General features: G+C 47.6%; 1 protein-coding gene across 1 annotated transcript in view; it reads left to right on the forward strand.

Moving 5' to 3' along the window:
* The window catches only part of LOC138658041 (BPTI/Kunitz domain-containing protein-like), a 39,541-nt gene that overhangs the window by 10,317 nt on the left and 5,921 nt on the right, over nucleotides 1-23,303 (forward strand). The window contains exons 2-4 of the mRNA XM_069745617.1: nucleotides 6,322-6,513; nucleotides 7,266-7,442; nucleotides 21,772-21,834. Coding sequence (XP_069601718.1) covers nucleotides 6,322-6,513; nucleotides 7,266-7,442; nucleotides 21,772-21,834 — 432 coding nt within the window. The remainder of the gene's footprint in view (nucleotides 1-6,321; nucleotides 6,514-7,265; nucleotides 7,443-21,771; nucleotides 21,835-23,303) is intronic.

Genomic DNA, 23,303 nt, shown 5'->3' on the forward strand with positions numbered 1-23,303 from the left:
GCCTAACACTACCTATGCAACTCGGCACTGCCTGAGGAGCTGACTAGCCTGAAGATAGAAATACAAGCCTGACTTGCCTCAGAGAAATACCCCAAAGGAATAGGCAGCCCCCCACATATAATGACTGTTAGCAAGATGAAAAGACAAAACGTAGGAATGAAATAGATTCAGCAAAGTGAGGCCCGATATTCTAGACAGAGCGAGGATAGCAAAGAGAACTATGCAGTCTACAAAAAACCCTTAAGCAAAACCACGCAAAGGGGGGCAAAAAGACCCACCGTGCCGAACTAACGGCACGGCGGTGCACCCTTTGCGTCTCAGAGCTTCCAGCAAAAGAGAATAGCACAGCTAGACAGAAAAAACGGAAACAAAAACAAAGTAGCACTTATCTAGCAGAGCAGCAGGCCACAGGAAAGATGCAGTAGCTCAGATCCAACACTGGAACATTGACAAGGAGCAAGGAAGACAGACTCAGGTGGAGTTAAATAGCAAGGCAGCCAACGAGCTCACCAAAACACCTGAGGGAGGAAGCCCAGAGGCTGCAATACCACTTGTGACCACAGGAGTGAATTCAGCCACAGAATTCACAACAGTGGACATCTCTTACTGTACAGAGGATATTGGTATCTGCAGGTGGACATCTCTTACTGTACAGAGGATATTGATATCTGCAGGTGGACATCTCTTACTGTACAGAGGATATTGGTATCTGCAGGTGGACATCTCTTACCGTACAGAGGATATTGGTATCTGCAGGTGGACATCTCTTACCGTACAGAGGATATCGGTATCTGCAGGTGGACATCTCTTACTGTACAGAGGATATTGGTATCTGCAGGTGGACATCTCTTACCGTACAGAGGATATTGGTATCTGCAGGTGGACATCTCTTACTGTACAGAGGATATTGGTATCCGCAGGTGGACATCTCTTACTGTACAGAGGATATTGGTATCCGCAGGTGGACATCTCTTACTGTACAGAGGATATTGGTATCCGCAGGTGGACATCTCTTACTGTACAGAGGATATTGGTATCTGCAGGTGGACATCTCTTACTGTACAGAGGATATTGGTATCTGCAGGTGGACATCTCTCACTGTACAGAGGATATTGGTATCTGCAGGTGGACATCTCTTACTGTACAGAGGATATTGGTATCCGCAGGTGGACATCTCTTACTGTACAGAGGATATTGGTATCCGCAGGTGGACATCTCTTACTGTACAGAGGATATTGGTATCTGCAGGTGGACATCTCTTACTGTACAGAGGATATTGGCCATCTGCAGGCAGACATCTCTTACTGTACAGAGAGTATCGGTATCTGCAGGTGGACTGCTCTTATGTAACATCCTCTGTAACATTACTGGTCCATACTGAAGATGATATCATCAATATAACTACGTAACATCACTGGTCCATACAGTGAAGATATCATCTATGTAACTGTCAGGAATATGATGTATTTGATTCTCTATTATCACGCACACTGAGCTCTGCTACATCCATTAGGTCTGGGTACAGACACACGCTGTGGGCTTTAGACCCCCTTCCTCCCAGCTACTTCTCCCTGCTGACAATACTGCTGTAATGTGAAACTCCAGTGTGTGACTATTCCCCCTCCCTCAAGAATGCGGGGGTTAGCAGAAAACCAGTTCTTTTGTTTCCAGCCATGTGCGTTCTGTTGTGTGCGTGAGTTATTCAAAAGAGGGAATAATTTGACCCCAGGTAGGAAGATAGGTGTGAAAGTTACATATTTGGGATGTGCCAGGGTAGAGCGACACCAGGGCCGGACTGGCCATTTGGCAATTCTGGCAAATGCCAGAAGGGCCAGTCTGGTTGTGGGCTGCCTTGCTGCTGCATTGTTAACAAAATATGTGTTATAAGGACACCCATACTGTTAAGAGTTGTGACGGAGCACAAAGTCGCTGACTCCGTCACTTACCCCAGTAGGCCACGGGTATCATCAGACATATTGGTCTTGTAGTAAATCTTGTTTTCCCACTATCCAGGGTAATATTAGTGATATATCCCATCTGGTGCTTGGAGATGGAGATAACATGGACCTGTGTGATTTCAAATGCCAGGGCTGAATTTCAGCCCCAGTCTGTACCTGAGCGACACGCAGTGTTTTTCTAATGTCCCGTACCAGCAGGAATTGAGAAACGTATTACTGCTTACCCGAGACACATAACCAAGTCATGTTTGGATTTAAATGAACGCCACTTTCGTGCTGAGAAAAATGGTAATTGTGTTGTTCTTCTATGGGCTTCCCAGATTGAGATATGAAAATTAATAAGATGGGAGAACTACAATACCCAGATAGATTAGCGAAATTAGGATTATTTAGTCTAGAAAAAAGACGACTGAGGGGCGATCTAATAACCATGTATAAGTATATAAGGGGACAATACAAATATCTCGCTGAGGATCTGTTTATACCAAGGAAGGTGATGGTCACAAGGGGGCATTCTCTGCATCTGGAGGAGAGAAGGTTTCTCCACCAACATAGAAGAGGATTCTTTACTGTTAGGGCAGTGAGAATCTGGAATTCCTTGCCTGAGGAGGTGGTGATGGCGACCTCAGTCGAGGGGTTCAAGAGAGGCCTGGATGTCTTCCTGGAGCAGAACAATATTGTATCTTACAGTTATTAGGTTCTTTAGAAGGACGTACATCTATAATGTATTCTGATGGAATATAGGCTGAACTGGATGGACAAATGTATTTTTTCGGCCTTGCTATGTTACTTGACAGAAGCATTTCTCAAGGGTACTGCCTCTGGGTACCGAGTAGCATAAACTAGGACCACCAATATGTATTGATGTCCTCTTGCGGACATCACCAAGTGTCCCATCAGGTCCATTGCTATTTGCTCGAATGGCACCTCGATGATGGGCAACGGTACCATTACCTCACTCCTTGGCTTGGTTACTCTATAAGGCAGATCCCCAATCACAGCAAAATGAGGAAATCGACTGTTGGCCCCCGGCTCCTGAGGCACGCCATTTAACACAGTTACATTTTCTAATGCTCCTTTAAGAGTTAGGTCCCTGAGTTTCCCATGGACACCTCCAGCTCAGGGACCTTGGCCTTAGTGGTTGCTGCCTCATCTTCATCACTAACAAGTACACAAAATGGAAACCTGTCATCTGCAGCCTGCGATGAGGTTTCTTTGGGAGCAACCTGGCTGTTGTCCGGACAACTAGATGTTGTGACGTGATTCACTATAGAAAATATTAGTCCTAGAAGTGGAGAGAAGGACTACTAACAGATAGCAAAAATGTGTACTACTTACAGAATAAGTAAAGGCAGCAGCAAGAGTAAGACTGATCCCTCTGATCTCTGTGCCTGACCCAGCCTGACAATATTCCCTTCCTGGACTTAGACTCTTTCATTGTTACCTGACTTCTCTTGTGCCTGCTCCCTGTAAACTGTCTCGTCTTTCTGGTTTTCCTGACCTCAACTCATGAATTGGATTTAGTCTCTGACTTTCCCTTGTTGTACTGTGCCATTTCCTGGACCTGACCTTGGATTGTTTGACCTCCCTTTGCTTATTCTGTAAGTAGTACACATTTTTGCTATATTTTGCAGTCCTTTTCTCCACTTCTGGGACTAATATTTTCTATAGTGACTCACGTCATATTAACCGTTGTTCAAAAATCTGGTTCAGTTGATTACGCTGGAGTTACTGTCACATTCTCCTCTCTGTTCCTGTCTGATATGTTACTTTGTGTAGGGGCTGTCAGTCTGTTTTGGTTGTGCTGGTTCTGTGCTGCAATCATCTGTGTTCACTTTCCTTGATTAATCTTCTACTTAAGCATGATAGTTTCTCCATCCAGTGTCAATCGTAAAGTGACGTGAGTCACTATAGAAAATATTAGTCCCAGAAGTGGAGAGAAGGACTACAAATAGATAGCAAAAATGTGTACTACAGTACTTACAGGATAAGTAAAGGGAGGTCAAACAATCCGAGGTCATTTCCAGGAGATTGCGCAGTACAACAAGGGGAAGTCAGAGATGAAATCCAATTCACGAGCCGAGGTCAGGAAAACAAAAAAGAGAGTTTACAATGTGATTTCAGGTCAGGTGAGAAAATTTGAGTATCATCCAAATACACCACAATAAATCTCCCAATACAAATCAGATAAAATATCATTCATAAAATTTTTTTAAATCTCGTCATGCCTTTTGGTCTAACGAATGCACCCCCGGTTTTTCAAAATCTCATTAGACTTGGTGGCACAGTGCATGTTCATAATCACTTGGGCCACAGGGTAGTCCTTAGCGTCGCCATGGATACAGCAGACGCCCACCCTCTTGTCAGGAATAAGCCGATGAGGAATGGTGGCCCTTACTAGGGTTACCAAACTTCCCGAGACCAGCAAACCAGTAATTTGTACCCCATTTCCTGTCATGGGGCATGTTTATGGCCCCTCTCCTGTGTGAGGGACAGCAGCGCAGGTAGGAAAGAAAAATACGAGCAGCGGCCTTCCTGTGCTGCAATCCATTGGCAAGGTGGTCGTGGGAAAATGGGCAGCTATGTATTACTAGTATTTGATTTATTTCTGGTACATTATATGTAGATATTTTTTTACAGGATATTGCTCATCTTTGTGAAACATGTTCTTTGAGTCTTCACACTCTTTTTTCCCCCTCCCCTCCGTTTCCTTTCTTTAATCCTGTGTACACATGGGGTTAATAATTAAGCACATTTGTGATTGACTATTCCACACCTATTTCTTATGCTATATATTTTCATTGTTCCTGTATGCTAGTTTTCATGATTAAGAACTAGTTTAGCTCGAAACGCATCGACCGTTATGTATTTTTTAATTTGTCCTTTTCATCTTTTAAATCTACTAATAAATGTGAAGTTTTATGACTTTTGCCGTTGCTGGATTTTCCCATTTTCTTCACGCCTCAATATCCTCCTCTGCTATGGTGGCCTCTTGGTATCCTCCCATGCTCTGATGGCCCTTCGGTACCTCCCCTGCTCTGGTGGTTCTTTGATATCTTCCCTTGCTCTACTGGCGCATCAGTATCCTCCACTGCTCTGATGGCCCCTCTGCATATTCCCATGCACTGGTGGCTCCGCACTAGCCTCCCCTGCTCTACTGGCCCCTCAGTACCATCCTCTACACTGGTGGCCCCTCAGTATCCTCTCATGCTCTGGTGATGCCTTGGTATCCTCCTCTGCTCTTATAGCCCCTCAGTATCTTCCCCTACTATGGTGACCCCTCGGTATCCTTTACTCCTTTGATGGTATCTCGGTATCCTCCCTTTCTCTGGTGGTCCTTTGGTTTCCTACCCTGCTCTGGTGACCCCCCATTAGCCTCCCCTGTTCTGGTCACCCCCTAAGTAACCTCCCCTGCTCTTGTGGCCTCTCAGCATCCTCCCCTGTTCTGGTAGCCTCTCAGTATCATTCCCTGCAATGGTGGCCCCTTGGTTTTCTTCCCTTGATCTGGTTGCCTCTTGTATCCTCCCCTGATCTGGTGGTCCCGCAGTACCCCCCTTCTGAGATGGCCAATAAGTATCCTCCCCTGCTCTGTTGGCAACTCAGTGCCTCCCCTTCTCTAGTGGTTCTTCAGTATCTCCCGTGCTCTGGTGGTCCTTCATTAGCCTCATCTGCTCTGGTGGCACCTGAGTACCTTCCTCTACACTGGTGACCCCTTTTTTATCCTCCCATACTCTGATGGTGTCTTGGTATCCTCTTCTGCTCTGATAGCGCCTCAGTACCTCCCTTGCTCTGGTGGTCCCTCAGTACCTCCCCTGCTCTGGTGGCCCCTCAGTAACTTCCTCTACACTGGTGATCCCTTGGTATTCTCCCGTGCTCTGATGGCGTCTTGGTATCTTCCTTCGCTCTGATAGCACCTCAGTACCTCCCCTGCTCTGATAGCACCTCAGTACCTCCCCTGCTCTGGTGGTCCCTTAGTACCTCCCCTGCTCTGGTGTTCCTTCAGTACCTCCCCTGCTCTGGTGTTCCTTCAGTACCTCCCCTGCTCTGGTGGCCCCTCAGTAACTTCCTCTACACTGGTGACCCCTTGGTATTCTTCCTTGCTCTGATGGCATCTTGGTATCCTCCCCCGCTCTGATAGCACCTCAGTACCTCCCCTGCTCTGGTGGTCCCTCAGTACCTCCCCATCTCTCATAGCACCTCAGTACCTCTCCTGCTCTGGTGACCCCTCAGTACCTTCCTCTACACTGGTGACCCCTTGGTATCCTTCCCTGCTCTGATAGCACCTCAGTACCGCCCATGCTCTGGTGGTCCCTCAGTATCTCCCCTGCTCTGGCATAACCTTTTCATTTTTCTATTCCTACAGAGCATGCTTGTGTGGGTTCGGTGGTGGAAGACCCCAGTGGGACAGAAGTTAACTGGGTATATCAGTATTCTCAAGACTCCTGCAAAATCGTCCGACAAAAGGTCCAATCCGATGGAGTAATTACCTTCAGCTCTGAGAAGGATTGCCTACGCAGCTGCGCTCGAGCATACAGCAGCCTGTACCCCACCGGAGGTGAGCTGTATATACCATGGAGGCAGACCCCAAATCTGCTATAGAGTCTGTGGAGAAGGGTCCATAAACACCAGTCTGCCTGACCTCTATAGTGCCCGTCTGTAGCAGAAGAGTGCAATGCACTGTGGGAATGAGAGCCAACACCTGAGAGCCCACACCTGAGAACCCCCACGTGAGAGCCCACATCTGAGCGCCCCCAGCTGAGAGCCCCCACCTGAGAATCCCCACCTGAGAGTCCACACCCGAGAGCCCCCACCTGAGAGCCCCCAACATGGAGTAACAGATGAATATTTCCCCAACATACTCCACTATTCATACACAGCCGCCATCAGTGTAGTATGGGTGAGAGATTTTCAGCCTTGCCCCTGTACTGACAACCAGCCTGTCTACATGTGCGAGAGGTTGTCAGCACCACCCCTGGTGATGACACCACTGGTATAATGACCCCTAATGACCCTGACCCCTAATACTCCAGCACTGGCCCCTCATCTATTACTTCTGACCATCTGCCTATATACATGTGAGAGGTTGTCAGCCCTGCCCCCTGGTGATGACATCACTGGGGGTCTTAACTTTTGATCTGCTGAATGCCGTCACCTCTGTGGTGTGGTGTCCTGACTGTGACTGGTCTTTTTTGGATCCAACGCTCATGGCATGAGGGTATCTAGGGGCCAGTATCTTGGACTGTGTTGATGGTGCTCAGGTGTCAGGGGGTGACACCACTATTATTAACCCCTGCTTCTCCTCCCTAGATGCCGTGTGTGACCTTCCCATGGACAAGGGGTCATGTATGGCCTTGATCTTCATGTGGTATTATGACAAGGAGCGGAGGATCTGTGACTCTTTCCTTTATGGCGGATGTCAAGGCAACGGGAACAGATTTCAGGAAAAGAATGAATGTATACAGCTTTGTGTGGAGCCAAAGAAAGGTTTGTGACCACGCTGTGATGCCTCTGTGTGTCCTCTCCTCAGCAGGGTGGTATCATCAGCGGGTCTGCCATAATTACAGGCGCATGTGGGAAGGATTTGTGCTGTTGACAGACTCGGACTGGCCCTCGGGTGAAGAGGGGAATTACCCGGTGGGCCGCACCCTCCTACACGAGCAGTATTTGGCACAGTACAATGACTTCACTCTGTTCAGACTGGCTGCATGGTAATCACGTAACAATCTGCCCAGTGAGTGATTATACTGGAGCCGGGGCAGAATGTGAATTAGGGAAACATGAAGCTGAACAGCCGCCCCCATATTACTGATGGAAACTCCGTCCAACACTAACAGCTGATGTCCCTGTTGAGCTAGGTGGATACTGCGCAATACAAGACATGGAAAGGGGTTTCCCACAAATAAAAGATGATTTTAATCAATAGATCTTGAAAAAACAATAATTTTCACAATTGGATGTGATAAATATAATGTTCCTGTGCTGAGATAATCTTATACATGTGCCTCTATGTACTGTGTAATGGTCGCGTCTGACCGTGCAGGAACATGGTCTGATCATACTATACGTGTATTACTGCCGGGAGCGCAGGTGATTCCTTCTGAAGTAAAACATTGATTAAAAACAGGCAGTGAAATGTTTTACCTCACAAAAAGACCACGGCTGTAATGCCTGTATACGTTTTTTCTCCTCCTTTCCTGCCCAGGAGCTGTGGTACGATCAGACCATGTTCCTGTCAGGCAGGGTGAGGTATTTAGTGTGGGGTGTTGGGACTGTTGTGAAGCAAATGTGGGCGAAGGTGAAAGTGGGGTGAGTGTGGGATGTTTGCTGTGTAGTTTTGGTGTCGGTGGCTCTTGGTTAGGTGCAGGGTGTTTGGTATGGGATATGTGGTGTAGGAGAAGTTGAGTGTGAAGTGTTTGGTAAGAAGTAATTTGGGGGTAAATATGGGGTGCTTGGTATTGAAAGATTATGGGTGCTGGTGTGGGGTGAGTTGAGTACGGGGTGTTTGGTGTGGGGTGAGTTCAGTACGGGTGTTTGGTGTGGGGTGAGTTCAGTACGGGGTGTTTGGTGTGGGGTGAGTTCAGTACGGGGTGTTTGGTGTGGGGTGAGTTCAGTACGGGGTGCTTGGTGTGGGGTGAGTTGAGTACGGGGTGTTTGGTGTGGGGCGAGTTCAGTACGGGGTGCTTGGTGTGGGGCGAGTTGAGTACGGGGTGTTTGGTGTGGGGCGAGTTCAGTACGGGGTGCTTGGTGTGGGGTGAGTTCAGTACGGGGTGTTTGGTGTGGGGCGAGTTCAGTACGGTGTGCTTGGTGTGGGGCGAGTTCAGTACGGGGTGTTTGGTGTGGGGTGAGTTCAGTACGGGGTGTTTGGTGTGGGGTGAGTTCAGTACGGGGTGCTTGGTGTGGGGTGAGTTCAGTACGGGGTGTTTGGTGTGGGGTGAGTTCAGTACGGGGTGCTTGGTGTGGGGTGAGTTCAGTACGGGGTGTTTGGTGTGGGGTGAGTTCAGTACGGTGTGCTTGGTGTGGGGCGAGTTCAGTACGGGGTGTTTGGTGTGGGGTGAGTTCAGTACGGGGTGTTTGGTGTGGGGCGAGTTCAGTACGGGGTGCTTGGTGTGGGGTGAGTTCAGTACGGGGTGTTTGGTGTGGGGTGAGTTCAGTACGGGGTGTTTGGTGTGGGGTGAGTTCAGTACGGGGTGTTTGGTGTGGGGTGAGTTCAGTACGGGGTGCTTGGTGTGGGGTGAGTTCAGTACGGGGTGTTTGGTGTGGGGTGAGTTCAGTACGGGGTGCTTGGTGTGGGGTGAGTTCAGTACGGGGTGCTTGGTGTGGGGCGAGTTCAGTACGGGGTGTTTGGTGTGGGGCGAGTTCAGTACGGGGTGTTTGGTGTGGGGCGAGTTCAGTACGGGTTCTTGGTGTGGGGCGAGTTCAGTACGAGGTGTTTGGTGTGGGGTGAGTTCAGCACAGGATGAGCTAAGTGTGGGTGTTTGGTGTGGTCATATAAGTGGGGGGTGAAGTAAGTGTGAGTTGTTTGGAATGGGGGAAGGTGATTGTGGAGTGTTTGGTGTAAGGTGAATATAGAGCATTTGGTGTGGGATGATTGTGGAGTGTTTGGTGTAAGGTGAGTATGGAGTGCTTGATGTGGGATGATTGTGGAGTGTTTGGTGTAAGGTGAGTATGGAGTGCTTGATGTGGGATGATTGTGGAGTGTTTGGTGTAAGGTGAGTATGGAGTGCTTGATGTGGGATGATTGTGGAGTGTTTGGTGTAAGGTGAGTATGGAGTGCTTGATGTGGGATGGTTGTGGAGTGTTTGGTGTAAGGTGAGTATGGAGTGCTTGATGTGGGATGATTGTGGAGTGTTTGGTGTAAGGTGAGTATGGAGTGCTTGATGTGGGATGATTGTGGAGTGTTTTGTGTAAGCGGAGTGTTTTGTGGAGTGTTTTGTGAAGCGAAGTCTCCCTAAGCTAGAAGATCGTTGGGTACAGCCGGGACCAGCTGCTTCGAAAGCATCACCAAACCAGGGATTCAAGCTTCAGGAGGCTAATTTGCATATTCCAGGTGCCTTCTGGGAGAAGCGAAGTCTCCCTAAGCTAGAAGATCGTTGGGTACAGCCGGGACCAGCTGCTTCGAAAGCATCACCAAATTTTTGCCTGTAGGACATTATTGCAAGAGAGCTTGGCTGAGTAGATTACACAAGAAGGAAAACACACAGCAAGTCAGCAGGATCTAGGAGCAACATGGCAGATGTGACAACCTACATGGTGAGCTGCAGCATGTGCTACATGTTCACAGATCGACCAGAAGAAGAATCCAATTTCACCTGTCAGAAGTGTAGACTAGTGGCCCTTTTAGAAGAAAAGGTGCGGGGTCTGGAAGAAAGAATAGCAACTTTGAAACTCATCAAAGAGAATGAAGACTTTCTAGACAGAACAGAAGCATCTTTACTGGTCACAGAAGGTGAAAAAAGTGTCAGAGAACCTCCAAAAGCAGATGAGTGGAAGCATGTGACCAAAAGATGCAAGAAGACCATGGAGAAATCACCAACCACACAACTGAAGAACCGATATCAAATCTTTGTAGAGGATGAAGATGGCACACCTAAGAATGAAGCAATACCAGCAAGCAAAAAAGAAAAGGGCACACAGCAACAAGTGACAGCAAAAAGTACAGCCAAGAAGCAACGAAGAGTGGTGGTGGTGGGAGACTCACTACTGAGAGGCACCGAAGCAGCCATCTGCAGACCGGACATAACTGCAAGAGAAGTATGCTGCCTTCCAGGTGCGATGATCAAGGATGTGACCGATAGGATACCAAAGCTCTTCAGCTCCAAGGACGTCCACCCATTTCTTCTGATACATGTTGGCACCAATGACACGGCAAGGAAGGACCTACCGACAATCTGCAAGGACTTTGAAGAGTTGGGGAAGAAAGTAAAGGAACTGGATGCACAGGTAGTTTTTTCCTCTATCCTTCCAGTAGATGGGCATGGCACCAGGAGATGGAACAGGATCCTTGATGCAAACAACTGGCTAAGACGATGGTGCAGACAACAAGGATTTGGATTCCTGGACCACGGTGTGAATTACTGGTATGATGGACTCCTCGCCAGAGACGGACTACACCTCAACAAACCTGGGAAACACACATTCGCCAGAAGACTCGCTACACTCATCAGGAGGGCGTTAAACTAGAAGAAGAGGGGACGGGAAGAAAAACATTAGACTCGAACAAAGACGACCCAGGAAAACATACTCAGAAGGGAGGTAAAAACATTTCTAAAACAATCCACAGTGAGGAGATTGGAACAAAACAAAATCCTCTGAACTGCATGCTCGCAAACGCCAGAAGCCTGACAAACAAGATGGAAGAACTAGAAGCAGAAATATCTACAGGTAACTTTGACATAGTGGGAATAACCGAGACATGGTTAGATGAAAGCTATGACTGGGCAGTTAACTTACAGGGTTACAGTCTGTTTAGAAAGGATCGTAAAAATCGGAGAGGAGGAGGGGTTTGTCTCTATGTAAAGTCTTGTCTAAAGTCCACTTTAAGGGAGGATATTAGCGAAGGGAATGAGGATGTCGAGTCCATATGGGTTGAAATTCATGGAGGGAAAAATGGTAACAAAATTCTCATTGGGGTCTGTTACAAACCCCCAAATATAACAGAAAGCATGGAAAGTCTACTTCTAAAGCAGATAGATGAAGCTGCAACCCATAATGAGGTCCTGGTTATGGGGGACTTTAACTACCCGGATATTAACTGGGAAACAGAAACCTGTGAAACCCATAAAGGCAACAGGTTTCTGCTAATAACCAAGAAAAATTATCTTTCACAATTGGTGCAGAATCCAACCAGAGGAGCAGCACTTTTAGACCTAATACTATCTAATAGACCTGACAGAATAACAAATCTGCAGGTGGTTGGGCATTTAGGAAATAGCGACCACAATATTGTGCAGTTTCACCTGTCTTTCACTAGGGGGACTTGTCAGGGAGTCACAAAAACATTGAACTTTAGGAAGGCAAAGTTTGAACAGCTTAGAGATGCCCTTAATCTGGTAGACTGGGACAATATCCTCAGAAATGAGAATACAGATAATAAATGGGAAATGTTTAAGAACATCCTAAATAGGCAGTGTAAGCGGTTTATACCTTGTGGGAATAAAAGGACTAGAAATAGGAAAAACCCAATGTGGCTAAACAAAGAAGTAAGACAGGCAATTAACAGTAAAAAGAAAGCATTTGCACTACTAAAGCAGGATGGCACCATTGAAGCTCTAAAAAACTATAGGGAGAAAAATACTTTATCTAAAAAACTAATTAAAGCTGCCAAAAAGGAAACAGAGAAGCACATTGCTAAGGAGAGTAAAACTAATCCCAAACTGTTCTTCAACTATATCAATAGTAAAAGAATAAAAACTGAAAATGTAGGCCCCTTAAAAAATAGTGAGGAAAGAATGGTTGTAGATGACGAGGAAAAAGCTAACATATTAAACACCTTCTTCTCCACGGTATTCACGGTGGAAAATGAAATGCTAGGTGAAATCCCAAGAAACAATGAAAACCCTATATTAAGGGTCACCAATCTAACCCAAGAAGAGGTGCGAAACCGGCTAAATAAGATTAAAATAGATAAATCTCCGGGTCCGGATGGCATACACCCACGAGTACTAAGAGAACTAAGTAATGTAATAGATAAACCATTATTTCTTATTTTTAGTGACTCTATAGCGACAGGGTCTGTTCCGCAGGACTGGCGCATAGCAAATGTGGTGCCAATATTCAAAAAGGGCTCTAAAAGTGAACCTGGAAATTATAGGCCAGTAAGTCTAACCTCTATTGTTGGTAAAATATTTGAAGGGTTTCTGAGGGATGTTATTCTGGATTATCTCAATGAGAATAACTGTTTAACTCCATATCAGCATGGGTTTATGAGAAATCGCTCCTGTCAAACCAATCTAATCAGTTTTTATGAAGAGGTAAGCTATAGGCTGGACCACGGTGAGTCATTGGACGTGGTATATCTCGATTTTTCCAAAGCGTTTGATACCGTGCCGCACAAGAGGTTGGTACACAAAATGAGAATGCTTGGTCTGGGGGAAAATGTGTGTAAATGGGTTAGTAACTGGCTTAGTGATAGAAAGCAGAGGGTGGTTATAAATGGTATAGTCTCTAACTGGGTCGCTGTGACCAGTGGGGTACCGCAGGGGTCAGTTTTGGGACCTGTTCTCTTCAACATATTCATTAATGATCTGGTAGAAGGTTTACACAGTAAAATATCGATATTTGCAGATGATACAAAACTATGTAAAGCAGTTAATACAAGAGAAGATAGTATTCTGCTACAGATGGATCTGGATAAGTTGGAAACTTGGGCTGAAAGGTGGCAGATGAGGTTTAACAATGATAAATGTAAGGTTATACACATGGGAAGAGGGAATCAATATCACCATTACACACTGAACGGGAAACCACTGGGTAAATCTGACAGGGAGAAGGACTTGGGGATCCTAGTTAATGATAAACTTACCTGGAGCAGCCAGTGCCAGGCAGCAGCTGCCAAGGCAAACAGGATCATGGGGTGCATTAAAAGAGGTCTGGATACACATGATGAGAGCATTATACTGCCTCTGTACAAATCCCTAGTTAGACCGCACATGGAGTACTGTGTCCAGTTTTGGGCACCGATGCTCAGGAAGGATATAATGGAACTAGAGAGAGTACAAAGGAGGGCAACAAAATTAATAAAGGGGATGGGAGAACTACAATACCCAGATAGATTAGCGAAATTAGGATTATTTAGTCTAGAAAAAAGACGACTGAGGGGCGATCTAATAACCATGTATAAGTATATAAGGGGACAATACAAATATCTCGCTGAGGATCTGTTTATACCAAGGAAGGTGACGGGCACAAGAGGGCATTCTTTGCGTCTGGAGGAGAGAAGGTTTTTCCACCAACATAGAAGAGGATTCTTTACTGTTAGGGCAGTGAGAATCTGGAATTGCTTGCCTGAGGAGGTGGTGATGGCGAACTCAGTCGAGGGGTTCAAGAGAGGCCTGGATGTCTTCCTGGAGCAGAACAATATTGTATCATACAATTATTAGGTTCTGTAGAAGGACGTAGATCTGGGTATTTATCATAATGGAATATAGGCTGAACTGGATGGACAAATGTCTTTTTTCGGCCTTACTAACTATGTTACTATGTTACTATGTTACTATGTAAGGTGAGTATGTAGTGTTTGGTGTGGGATGATTGTGGAGTGTTTGGTGTGGGATGATTGTGGAGTGTTTGGTGTGGGATGATTGTGGAGTGTTTGGTGTGGGATTATTGTGGAGTGTTTGGTGTGGGATGATTGTGGAGTGTTTGGTGTAAGGTGAGTATGGAGTGTTTTGTGTGGGATGATTGTGGAGTGTTTGTTGTGGGATGATTGTGGAGTGTTTGGTGTGGGATGATTGTGGAGTGTTTGGTGTAAGGTGAGTATGGAGTGTTTTGTGTGGGATGATTGTGGAGTGTTTTGTGTGGGATGATTGTGGAGTGTTTGGTGTGGGATGATTGTGGAGTGTTTGGTGTGGGATGATAACCTGTCTTATATCCTCTGCTGTCCTAAGCTTATCCCTTTGCTATATTCACACTATGCTCTAACACTTTATATCCTGTATATCACCATAATACATTACACACACATTATTTCGCATATACAACCGAAAGACTGTGTTCACACAATGCGTATGTTGTCTTCATGGGCAAGAACAGGGTAAGGTAAGAGGAGGGTGATCGGTGTGAGGTAAGTGGAGGTGATCGGTGTGAGGTAAGTGGAGGGTGATCGGTGTGAGGTAAGTGGAGGGTGATTGGTGTGAGGTAAGTGGTGGGTGATCGATCACCCTCCTCTTACCTCACACCGATCACCCACCACTTACATCAAACCGATCACTTTCCACTTACCTCACGTCGATCACCCACCACTTACCTCACACTGATCACCCTCCAGTTACCTCACACCGATCACCCTCCATTTACCTCACATCGATGTGAGGTAACTGGAGGGTGATCAGTGTGAGGTAAGTGGTGGGTGATCGACGTGAGGTAAGTGGAAAGTGATCGGTTTGATGTAAGTGGAGGGTGATCTGTGTGAGGTAAGTGGAGGGTGATTGGTTTGATTTAAGTGGAGGGTGATTGATGTGAGGTAAGTGGAGGGTGATTGGTTTGATTTAAGTGGAGGGTGATTGATGTGAGGTAAATGGAGGGTGATCGGTGTGAGGTAACTGGAGGGTGATCGGTGTGAGGTAAGAGGAGGGTGATTGATGTGAGGTAAGTGAGGTAAGTGGAAGTTGATTGGGGTGAGGTAAATGGAGGGAGATCGGTGTGAGGTAACTGGAGGGTGATCGGTGTGAGGTAAGTGGAGGGTGATCAATGTGAGGTAAGTGGAAGGTGATCGGTTTGATGTAAGTGGAGGGTGATCAATGTGAGGTAAGTGGAGGGTGATCGATGTGAGGTAAATGGAGGGTAATCGATGTGAGGTAAGTGGTGGGTGATCGATGTGAGGTAAGTGGATGATCGGTGTGAAGTAAGTGGAGGGTGATCGGTGTGAGATAAGTGGAGGGTTATCGGTGTGAGGTAAGTGGAGGGTGATCGATGTGAGGTAAATGGAGGGTGATCGATGTGAAGTAAGTGGAGGGTGATCAGTGTGAGATAAGTGGTGGGTGATCGATGTGAGGTAAGTGGGTGATCGGTGTGAAGTAAGTGGAGGGTGATTGGTGTGAGATAAGTGGAGGGTTATCGGTGTGAGGTAAGTGGAGGGTGATTGATGTGAGGTAAATGGAGGGTGATCGATGTGAGGTAAGTGGAGGGTGATTGGTGTAAGTGGAGTAGGGTGATCAGTATGAGGTAAGTGGAGGGTTATAGGTGTAAGTGGAGGAGGGTGATCAGTATGAGGTAAGTGGAGGGTTATAGGTGTAAGTGGAGGAGGGTGATCAGTATGAGGTAAGTGGAGGGTTATCGGTGTGAGGTAAGTGAAGGGTGATCGATGTGAGGTAAGTGGAGGGTGATCGGTGTAAGTGGAGGAGGGTGATCAGTATGAGGTAAGTGGAGGGTTATCGGTGTGAGGTAAGTGAAGGGTGATCGATGTGAGGTAAGTGGAGGGTGATCGATGTGAGGTAAGCTGAGGGTGATCGGTGTAAGTGGAGGAGGGTGATCGGTATGTGGAGGGTGATCGGTATGAGGTAAGTGGAGGGTGATCGGTGTGAGGTAAGTGGAGGGTGATCGGTGTGAGGTAAGAGGAAGGTGATTGGTGTGAGTTAAGTGAAGGGTGATTGGTGTGAGGTAAGTGGTGGGTGATCGGTGTGAGGTAAGTGGAGGGTTATAGGTTTAAGTGGAGGGTGATTGGTGTGAGGTAAGAGGAGGGTGATCGGTGTGAGTTAAGTGGAGGGTGATTGGTGTGAGGTAAGTGGTGGGTGATCGGTGTGAGGTAAGTGGTGGGTGATCGGTGTGAGGTAAGTGGTGGGTGATCGGTATGAGCTAAGTGGAGGGTGATCAGTGTGAGGTAAGTGGAGGGTTATAGGTTTAAGTGGAGGGTGATTGGTGTGAGGTAAGTGGAGGGTGATCGGTGCAAGGTAAGAGGACGGTGATCAGTATGAGGTAAGTGGAGGGTTATCGGTGTGAGGTAAGTGGAGGTTGATCGATGTGAGGTAAGTGGAGGGTGATCGATGTGAGGTAAGCTGAGGGTGATCGGTGTAAGTGGAGGAGGGTGATCGGTATGTGGTAAGAGGAAGGTGATCGGTGTGAGGTAAGAGGAGGGTGATCAGTATGAGGTAAGTGGAGGGTGATTGGTGTGAGGTAAGTGGAGGGTGATTGGTGTGAGGTAAGTGGAGGGTGATCAGTATGAGGTAAGTGGAGGGTGATCGGTGCAAGGTAAGAGGAGGGTGATCAGTATGAGGTAAGTGGAGGGTGATCGGTATGAGGTAAGAGGAGGGTGATCGGTGTGAGGTAAGTGGAGGGTTATAGGTTTAAGTGGAGGGTGATCGGTATGAGGTAAGTGGAGGGTGATCGGTGTGAGGTAAGTGGAGGGTTATAGGTTTAAGTGGAGGGTGATCGGTATGAGGTAAGTGGAGGGTGATCGGTGCAAGGTAAGAAGAGGGTGATCAGTATGAGGTAAGTGGAGGGTGATCGGTGTGAGGTAAGTGGAGGGTTATAGGTTTAAGTGGAGGGTGATCGGTATGAGGTAAGTGGAGGGTGATCGGTGTGAGTTAAGTGGAGGGTGATTGGTGTGAGTTAAGTGAAGGGTGATTGGTGTGAGGTAAGTGGTGGGTGATCGGTGTGAGGTAAGTGGAGGGTTATAGGTTTAAGTGGAGGGTGATTGGTGTGAGGTAAGAGGAGGGTGATCGGTGTGAGTTAAGTGGAGGGTGATTGGTGTGAGGTAAGTGGTGGGTGATCGGTGTGAGGTAAGTGGTGGGTGATCGGTGTGAGGTAAGTGGTGGGTGATCGGTATGAGCTAAGTGGAGGGTGATCAGTGTGAGGTAAGTGGAGGGTTATAGGTTTAAGTGGAGGGTGATCGGTGTGAGGTAAGTGGAGGGTGATCGGTGTGAGGTAAGTGGTGGGTGATCGGTGTGAGGTAAGTGGTGGGTGATCGGTGTGAGGTAAGTGGAGGGTTATAGGTTTAAGTGGAGGGTGATCGGTATGAGGTAAGTGGAGGTTGATCGGTGCAAGGTAAGAGGAGGGTGATCAGTATGAGGTAAGTGGAGGGTGATCGGTGTGAGGTAAGTGGAGGGTTATAGGTTTAAGTGGAGGGTGATCGGTATGAGGTAAGTGGAGGGTGATCGGTGTGAGTTAAGTGAAGGGTGATTGGTGTGAGTTAAGTGAAGGGTGATTGGTGTGAGGTAAGTGGTGGGTGATCGGTATGAGGTAAGTGGTTGGTGATAGGTGTGAGGTAAGTGGGTGATCGGTGTGAGGTAAGTGGTGGGTGATCGGTGTGAGGTAAGTGGTGGGTGATCGGTGTGAGGTAAGTGGAGGGTGATCGGTGTGAGGTAAGTGGAGGGTGATCGGTGTGAGGTAAGTGGTGGGTGATCGGTGTGAGGTAAGTGGTGGGTGATCGGTGTGAGGTAAGTGGAGGGTGATCGGTGTGAGGTAAGTGGAGGGTGATCGGTGTGAGGTAAGTGGTGGGTGATCGGTGTGAGGTAAGTGGTGGGTGATCGGTGTGAGGTAAGTGGAGGGTTATAGGTTTAAGTGGAGGGTGATCGGTATGAGGTAAGTGGAGGTTGATCGGTGCAAGGTAAGAGGAGGGTGATCAGTATGAGGTAAGTGGAGGGTGATCGGTGTGAGGTAAGTGGAGGGTTATAGGTTTAAGTGGAGGGTGATCGGTATGAGGTAAGTGGAGGGTGATCGGTGTGAGTTAAGTGAAGGGTGATTGGTGTGAGTTAAGTGAAGGGTGATTGGTGTGAGGTAAGTGGTGGGTGATCGGTATGAGGTAAGTGGTTGGTGATAGGTGTGAGGTAAGTGGGTGATCGGTGTGAGGTAAGTGGTGGGTGATCGGTGTGAGGTAAGTGGTGGGTGATCGGTGTGAGGTAAGTGGAGGGTGATCGGTGTGAGTTAAGTGGTGGGTGATAGGTGTTAGGTAAGTGGGTGATCGGTGTGAGGTAAGTGGTGGGTGATCGGTGTGAGGTAAGTGGTGGGTGATCGGTGTGAGGTAAGTGGTGGGTGATCGGTGTGAGGTAAGTGGAGGGTGATCGGTGTGAGTTAAGTGGTGGGTGATAGGTGTGAGGTAAGTGGGTGATAGGTGTGAGGTAAGTGGGTGATCGGTGTGAGGTAAGTGGTGGGTGATCGGTGTGAGGTAAGTGGTGAGCGATCGATGTGAGGTAAGTGGGTGATTGGTGTGAGGTAAGTGGTGGGCGATCGATGTGAGGTAAGTGGAGGATGATCAGTATGAGGTAAGTGGAGGGTTATCGGTGTGAGGTAAGTGAAGGGTGATCGATGTGAGGTAAGCTGAGGGTGATCGGTGTAAGTGGAGGAGGGTGATCGGTATGTGGAGGGTGATCGGTATGAGGTAAGTGGAGGGTGATCGGTGTGAGGTAAGTAGAGGGTGATCGGTGTGAGGTAAGAGGAAGGTGATCGGTGTGAGGTAAGAGGAGGGTGATCAGTATGAGGTAAGTGGAGGGTGATTGGTGTGAAGTAAGTGGAGGGTGATTGGTGTGAGGTAAGTGGAGGGTGATCAGTATGAGGTAAGTGGAGGGTGATCGGTGCAAGGTAAGAGGAGGGTGATCAGTATGAGTTAAGTGGAGGGTGATCGGTGTGAGGTAAGTGGAGGGTGATTGGTGTGAGGTAAGTGGAGGGTTATCGGTGCAAGGTAAGAGGACGGTGATCAGTATGAGGTAAGTGGAGGGTGATCGGTGTGAGGTAAGTAGAGGGTGATCGGTGTGAGGTAAGAGGAAGGTGATCGGTGTGAGGTAAGAGGAGGGTGATCAGTATGAGGTAAGTGGAGGGTGATTGGTGTGAGGTAAGTGGAGGGTGATTGGTGTGAGGTAAGTGGAGGGTGATCAGTATGAGGTAAGTGGAGGGTGATCGGTGCAAGGTAAGAGGAGGGTGATCAGTATGAGTTAAGTGGAGGGTGATCGGTGTGAGGTAAGTGGAGTGTGATTGGTGTGAGGTAAGTGGAGGGTGATCGGTGCAAGGTAAGAGGACGGTGATCAGTATGAGGTAAGTGGAGGGTGATCGGTGTGAGGTAAGTGGTGGGTGATTGGTGTGAGGTAAGTGGTGGGTGATTGGTGTGAGGTAAGTGGTGGGTGATCGGTGTGAGGTAAGTGGTGGGTGATCGGTGTGAGGTAAGTGGTGGGTGATAGGTGTGAGGTAAGTGGGTGATCGGTGTGAGGTAAGTGGGTGATCGGTGTGAGGTAAGTGGTGGGTGATTGGTGTGAGGTAAGTGGTGGGTGATCGGTGTGAGGTAAGTGGAGGGTGATCGGTGTGAGTTAAGTGGTGGGTGATAGGTGTGAGGTAAGTGGGTGATCGGTGTGAGGTAAGTGGTGGGTGATCGGTGTGAGGTAAGTGGAGGGTGATCGGTGTGAGTTAAGTGGTGGGTGATAGGTGTGAGGTAAGTGGGTGATCGGTGTGAGGTAAGTGGTGGGTGATCGGTGTGAGGTAAGTGGTGGGCGATCGATGTGAGGTAAGTGGGTGATTGGTGTGAGGTAAGTGGAGGGTGATCGGTGTGAGGTAAGAGGAAGGTGATCGGTGTGAGGTAAGAGGAGGGTGATCAGTATGAGGTAAGTGGAGGGTGATCGGTGTGAGGTAAGAGGAAGGTGATCGGTGTGAGGTAAGAGGACGGTGATCAGTATGAGGTAAGTGGAGGGTGATTGGTGTGAGGTAAGTGAAGGGTGATCGATGTGAGGTAAGTGGAGGGTGATCGGTGTAAGTGGAGGAGGGTGATCAGTATGAGGTAAGTGTAGGGTTATCGGTGTGAGGTAAGTGGAGGGTGATCGATGTGAGGTAAGTGGAGGGTGATCGATGTGAGGTAAGTGGAGGGTGATCGGTGTGAGGTAAGAGGAGGGTGATCGGTATGAGGTAAGTGGAGGGTGATCGGTGTGAGGTAAGAGGAGGGTGATCGGTGTGAGGTAAGTGGAGGGTGATCGGTGTGAGTTAAGTGGAGGGTGATTGGTGTGAGGTAAGTGGAGGGTGATCGGTGTGAGGTAAGTGGAGGGTGATCGGTGTGAGGTAAGTGGTGGGTGATCAGTATGAGGTAAGTGGTGGGTGATAGGTGTGAGGTAAGTGGGTGATTGGTGTGAGGTAAGTGGTGGGCGATCGATGTGAGGTAAGTGGAGGGTGATAGGTGTGAGGTAAGTGGGTGATCGGTGTGAGGTAAGTGGTGGGTGATCGGTGTGAGGTAAGTGGGTGATCGGTGTGAGGTAAGTGGTGGGTGATCGGTGTGAGGTAAGTGGTGGGTGATTGGTGTGAGGTAAGAGGACAGTGATCGGTGTGAGGTAAGTGGGTGATCGGTGTGAGGTAAGTGGGTGATCGGTGTGAGGTAAGTGGTGGGTGATCGGTGTGAGGTAAGTGGTGGGTGATCGGTGTGAGGTAAGTGGTGGGCGATCAATGTGAGGTAAGTGGGTGATTGGTGTGAGGTAAATGGTGGGTGATTGGTGTGAGGTAAGTGGATGGTGATCGGTGTGAGGTAACTGGAGGGTGATCGGTGTGAGGGGATTGTCAGTTGTTTGGTGTGGGTGAGATGAGTATGGGTGTTGGGTGTTTGTGTGGTGATTTAAAAGTAGGATGAGTGTGATGGATTTGGTAAAGAGTAAGGGGAGCGTGGGCTGTATGATGTTTGGCTGTATGGTGTTTTTGGTGTAGGATGATTTTGATGTTAGATAATCGTGGGGTGTTTGGTGTAGGATAATCGTGGGGTGTTTGGTGTAGGATAATCGTGGGGTGTTTTGTGTGAATTAAGTGTTTGGTGAGTGTAGGAGTATTGCAGGGTAAGGCGAGTGTGGAGTGTTGGGGGTGGTTGTGGGGAGTCTGAGGGTTCTTCGGTGTCTGGAGAGTGTGGAATGTTTGCTGATGTTTCGAGTGGCGTGAGTGTGATCTGTTTGGTGTGAGAGGTGCTTGATGTGGGGTGAGGTGAGATGTTTGTTATGGGGGATTAAGGGAGTTGTTGCTGTGATATAGAGTAAGTTGTTTGGAGTGTGTGAGGTGACTGTATGGTGTTAGGCGTGGGGTGATAATTGGGGTACTTTGTGGGGAGAAGGGTGGGTTTGGGGCAAGTGGTTTGGTGTGGGGTGGGATGAGGGTGTGGAGATTTTGGGGTGAATGTTGGGTAATTTCATGTCTCTCTGGTTTGCAGGTAGGGCAGGTTCCTCAGACGTGGATCAGAATGCGGAGCCCTCAGGTTCAGGAACAGATGCAGGTACTCCCATCATCTCCTGGGGCAGGGCTGGGATCCATACATTACAGTTGTGCTCAAAAGTTTACATACCCCTGAAGAATTTTTGCTTTCTTGGCCTTTTTTCGGAGAATATGAATGATAACACCAAAACTTTTTCTCCACTCATGGTTAGTGGTTGGGTGAAGCCATTTATTGTCAGACTACTGTGTTTTCTCTTTTTAAATTATAATGACAACCAAAAACATCCAAATATCTCTGATCAAAAGTTCACATCTCCTGGTGATTTTGGCCTGATAACATGCACAGAAGTTGACACAAAAGCGTTTGAATGGCTACTAAAGGTAACATCCTCACCTATGACCTGTTTGCTTGTAATCAGTGTGTGTGCATAAAAGCTGAGTGAGTTTCTGGGATCCAGACAGACTCTTGCATCTTTCATCCAGCCACTGACATTTCTGGATTGGGAGTCAAGGGGAAAGCAAAAGAATTGTCAACGGATCTACGGGAAAAGGTAGATGAACTGTATAAAACAGGAAAGGGATTCAAAAAGATATCCAAGGAATTGATAATGCCAGTCAGCAGCGTTCACACTGTGATTAACAAATGGAATATCAGGGGCTCTGTAAAAACAAAACCACGGTCAGGTAGACCAACAAAAATGTCGTCCAAAACTGCCAGGAAAATTGTTCAGGATGCAAAGAAAAACCCACAAATAACATCAGCTGAAATACAGGACTCTCTGAAAACTAGCAGTGTGGCTGTTTCAGGATGCACAATAAGGAGGTACTTGAATAGAAATGGGCTGCATGGTCGAGTCGCCAGAAGAAAGCCATTACTGCACAAATGCCACAAAGTATCTCGCCTACAATATGCACAGCAGCACAGAGACAAGGCTGAAAACCTCTGGAACAAGGTAATTTAGAGTGATGAGACCAAGATTGAACTTTTTGGCCACAACCATAAACATTACATTTGGAGAGAGGTCAGCGAGGCCTATGATGAGAGGAACACCATTCCTACTGTAAAGCATGGAGGTGGATCGCTGATGTTTTGGGGAAACTTAGTCAAAGTTGAAGTAAAGATGAATGCAGCACGTTATCAGCAAATACTGGAGGCAAATTTGCAATCCTCAGCCCGGAAGCTGCGCATGGGACGTACTCGGACGTTCCAACATGACAACAATCCAAAACATAAAGTCAAGTTGACCTGTCATTGGCTGAACAAAGAGAAGGTTCTGGAGTGGCCATCTCAGTCTCCTGACCTCAATATCATTGAGCCACTCTGGGGAGATCTCAAGCACACAGTTCATGCTAGACAGCCCAGGAATTTATAGGAACTGGAGGCTTTTTGTCAAGAAGAGTGGGCAGCTTTACCATCTGAGAAAATAAAGAACCTCATCCACAACTACCACAGAAGACTTCAAGCTGTCATTGATGTTAGAGGGGGCAATACACGGTATTAAGAAATGGGGTATGTAAACTTTTGATCAG

This window comes from Ranitomeya imitator, chromosome 1, assembly GCF_032444005.1.
Source record: "Ranitomeya imitator isolate aRanImi1 chromosome 1, aRanImi1.pri, whole genome shotgun sequence".
Lineage (NCBI taxonomy): Eukaryota > Metazoa > Chordata > Amphibia > Anura > Dendrobatidae > Ranitomeya > Ranitomeya imitator.